The 2728-nt window shown below is 36.1% G+C and overlaps 1 protein-coding gene across 1 annotated transcript; it reads left to right on the forward strand.

Annotated features, from left to right (window-relative positions):
• Positions 1-485: 485 nt before the first annotated feature.
• LOC134370237 (metallothionein-2-like) lies at positions 486-689 on the forward strand. Its single transcript, XM_063087297.1, has one exon. It carries the CDS (start codon positions 486-488, stop codon positions 687-689), a length of 204 nt encoding a protein of 67 aa, XP_062943367.1.
• The last annotated feature ends 2039 nt before the right edge of the window (positions 690-2728 follow it).

Here is a 2728-nt window from a genome sequence, read left to right on the forward strand (position 1 = left end):
CTTCCTACTAAGAAAGCTGAGGTTTGTAACTCACTTATATTACTCTCACATCCCTATCTCTTACGTTTAAAGTAGATAATTGTATTATTTTTAGTTTTCTAAACCTTTGTAATTTTAAATAATATCATAAAATATTAATATAATGTCTATTCTTTTGACAGGATTTCTTGATTCAGTTGCTTTGTGAAATAAGCACATCTGGGTACTAGGACCTGTACTCTTTTCTCATCTTTCCTTTCCTACTTCTACATCCTTCTGTTGGCTACACTTTTGCTTTTACATTGTCAAGGTTAACATTTACTTTTTATTCTGCAATCACAAATGTGTCTTCTATGCTTGTCCAGACTTTGATTCTAAATGTTAAAAACCAATGAAACAATGTTTCATATTCTATTTTTAAAGAATGTTTTGGTCCACCACACCTTCCTCCAGCCCAACTGCCTCTTCACCCCCTGCTTGGATCTCCAGCCTCATCTCAGCTGGAAATGGATCCCAACTGCTCCCATGCCACTTGTGGCTCCTGCACCTGCGCTGGCTCCTGCACCTGCGCTGGCTCCTGCACATGCAAAGAGTGCAAATGCACCTCCTGCAAGAAGAGCTGCTGCTCCTGTTGCCCCGTAGGCTGTGCCAAGTGCACCCAGGGCTGCATTTACACAGGGGCATCAGACAAGTGCAGCTGTTGTGCCTGATGTGGTGACAGCCCTGCTCCCAGATATAAATATAGAAAAGGATATATACTTGGATTTTTTTTCATACAACCATGATCCAATTGCTACATTCCTTTTTCCATAAAATATTTAAGTAATAAAAGTCTTTGACTTAAAAAAAAAAAAAAAAAGGAATGTTTTGGGATCCCAGATATTGTGTCTAAATAAATTTTCTGTAAAAATGGAAATCGGAAATTTGCCATTTGGACAATTTTGCATTAAAAATTACATTTATTTGAATTATGATCACAGATAAATATATCACTATTCTCTATTTTGCTTTTTAAAAATGACTTAGCATACATAAAATGCCAGAAAGAGTGTCATGCGTATCATTTAAATCATTTTTTTAAAATGGTATTAATTTTCATTAAATCTGAATTTCTAGTTTGGTTCAAAAGGTCTGACTTGACACTGCATTAAATTGTATTACCTTAGGAGTCTTGATAGTACTCAATGAATTCAGTAAAATTCTACCTTTAATATGTTTCTGTCGCATGAAGCTTAGAATTATCCATGTGACTAAGACAGAACCTCACTATAAATAACCCTAGAGTCATATCAGAAAGACTTTGTTACTGTTAAAAGTGTAAATATGGTAGCTGGTTTGGGATAAAGGGATAGTCTTCATTGTAATAATCTCCCTTGTACTGAATTCTGCTATGTCCAGTGAAGCTTGTAGGAGGTTCCTATGGGCTTTTGGTCAAGTGTGTCTATATTTTTAAGTTACGTCCGCAATTCCAATACTTCGTCTTTTGTGTGTGAGTGCGTGGTCATATTTCCAGTATGGTTGCTAGTGGGTTATTTTTATATCAGTGACTACATGTCTCCATTCCTTTTTGATGAAAATATGCTTTTGAGCTTCTTGCCTATTTAGCATTTCATATCTTGCAGACATAAATCTTAGAGCTAAGCTTAGCTCACACAGCTCTATATTTTTACTTCCCCAAGAGTGGTTATATCATTTTGGAGGTAAGAAGATCAATACAGAATAGGGTTCTCTAAATAAGGGCTAAGCCAGCACCAAATATAGCACTGACGATGCATTTGTGGCTTCCTGTATGTGATGTTAATCAAAGCTATAACGCTGACTAATACCAGGATTTGAGCTCTGCAGAGAACTATATGGTGGCAAAATATCTGAGACAGCCTGAGTACTTGTCATGGTGTTTAAGGGTTTCAATTTTTCCAATAGATTTCAATAGACTGCTCCTTTTAGGTCCTTAACTCCTGATTAAATCACATTTCTCATTATAACAAAATTTATTATGAACTAGTGTCACTATGATTTCTAAGATTCTGCTACATTATGAACTCCTAGAGAGCATTTACTATGCTTTATCTTCTTTATATCTTTGGGAGTATACTGCAGGATTCTCCTTATACATGAGATGATTGGCAAATGCTTATTTTCTGCCTGGCACTGTGCTAAGGTCTTTACATGCATGATTGTCTTTAATTCTCAGAACGACTCTATGAGGGAGGCACTCTTTAGTCCTATTTCACAGATGAGTTACTTAAGGAAAAGACAGCTTAAGTCATTTGACCAAAGGCAAACAACTACTTAAATGATAGAGCCAAGACTGGTCTGTATGCTGAATTTTTCTGTTGTATGGTTGAACTCATACAGTATGTAGCCTTTTCAGATTGCTTCCTTCAGTTAATAACATGCATTTAAGTTTCCTCTATAAGTTTTCATGGCTTGATAGCTCATTTCTTTTATTTACTTATTTATTTTATTGTGGTGCTTGGTTTCACTGAATTACGCTTAATTCTGAATGGGTAAACTTGTATGGCTACCTTTCACAGCAATTTTCAACAAACTTTCTCTTACCATATATCCAATGCTGCTCATAACGCTGCTTTTTCCCATACACTTTCCAGATCAGAATTCCTGCAAGCTATAGGCGAGTTCTGCATTGAGGTGCCTAATTTCACCGAGTGAAGCTTAATTCTGAATGGGGAATCTTCTGTGAGTATCTTTCACAGAGATTTCCACTGATGTTCTCTTACTGTGTATT

The sequence above is a fragment of the Cynocephalus volans genome, chromosome 2 (genome assembly GCF_027409185.1).
Source record: "Cynocephalus volans isolate mCynVol1 chromosome 2, mCynVol1.pri, whole genome shotgun sequence".
Classification (NCBI taxonomy): Eukaryota; Metazoa; Chordata; class Mammalia; order Dermoptera; family Cynocephalidae; genus Cynocephalus; species Cynocephalus volans.

Bases quoted from the DNA above. Each gene is read 5' to 3' on its own strand.
- LOC134370237 (XM_063087297.1), top strand. From the start codon at position 486: ATGGATCCCAACTGCTCCCATGCCACTTGTGGCTCCTGCACCTGCGCT.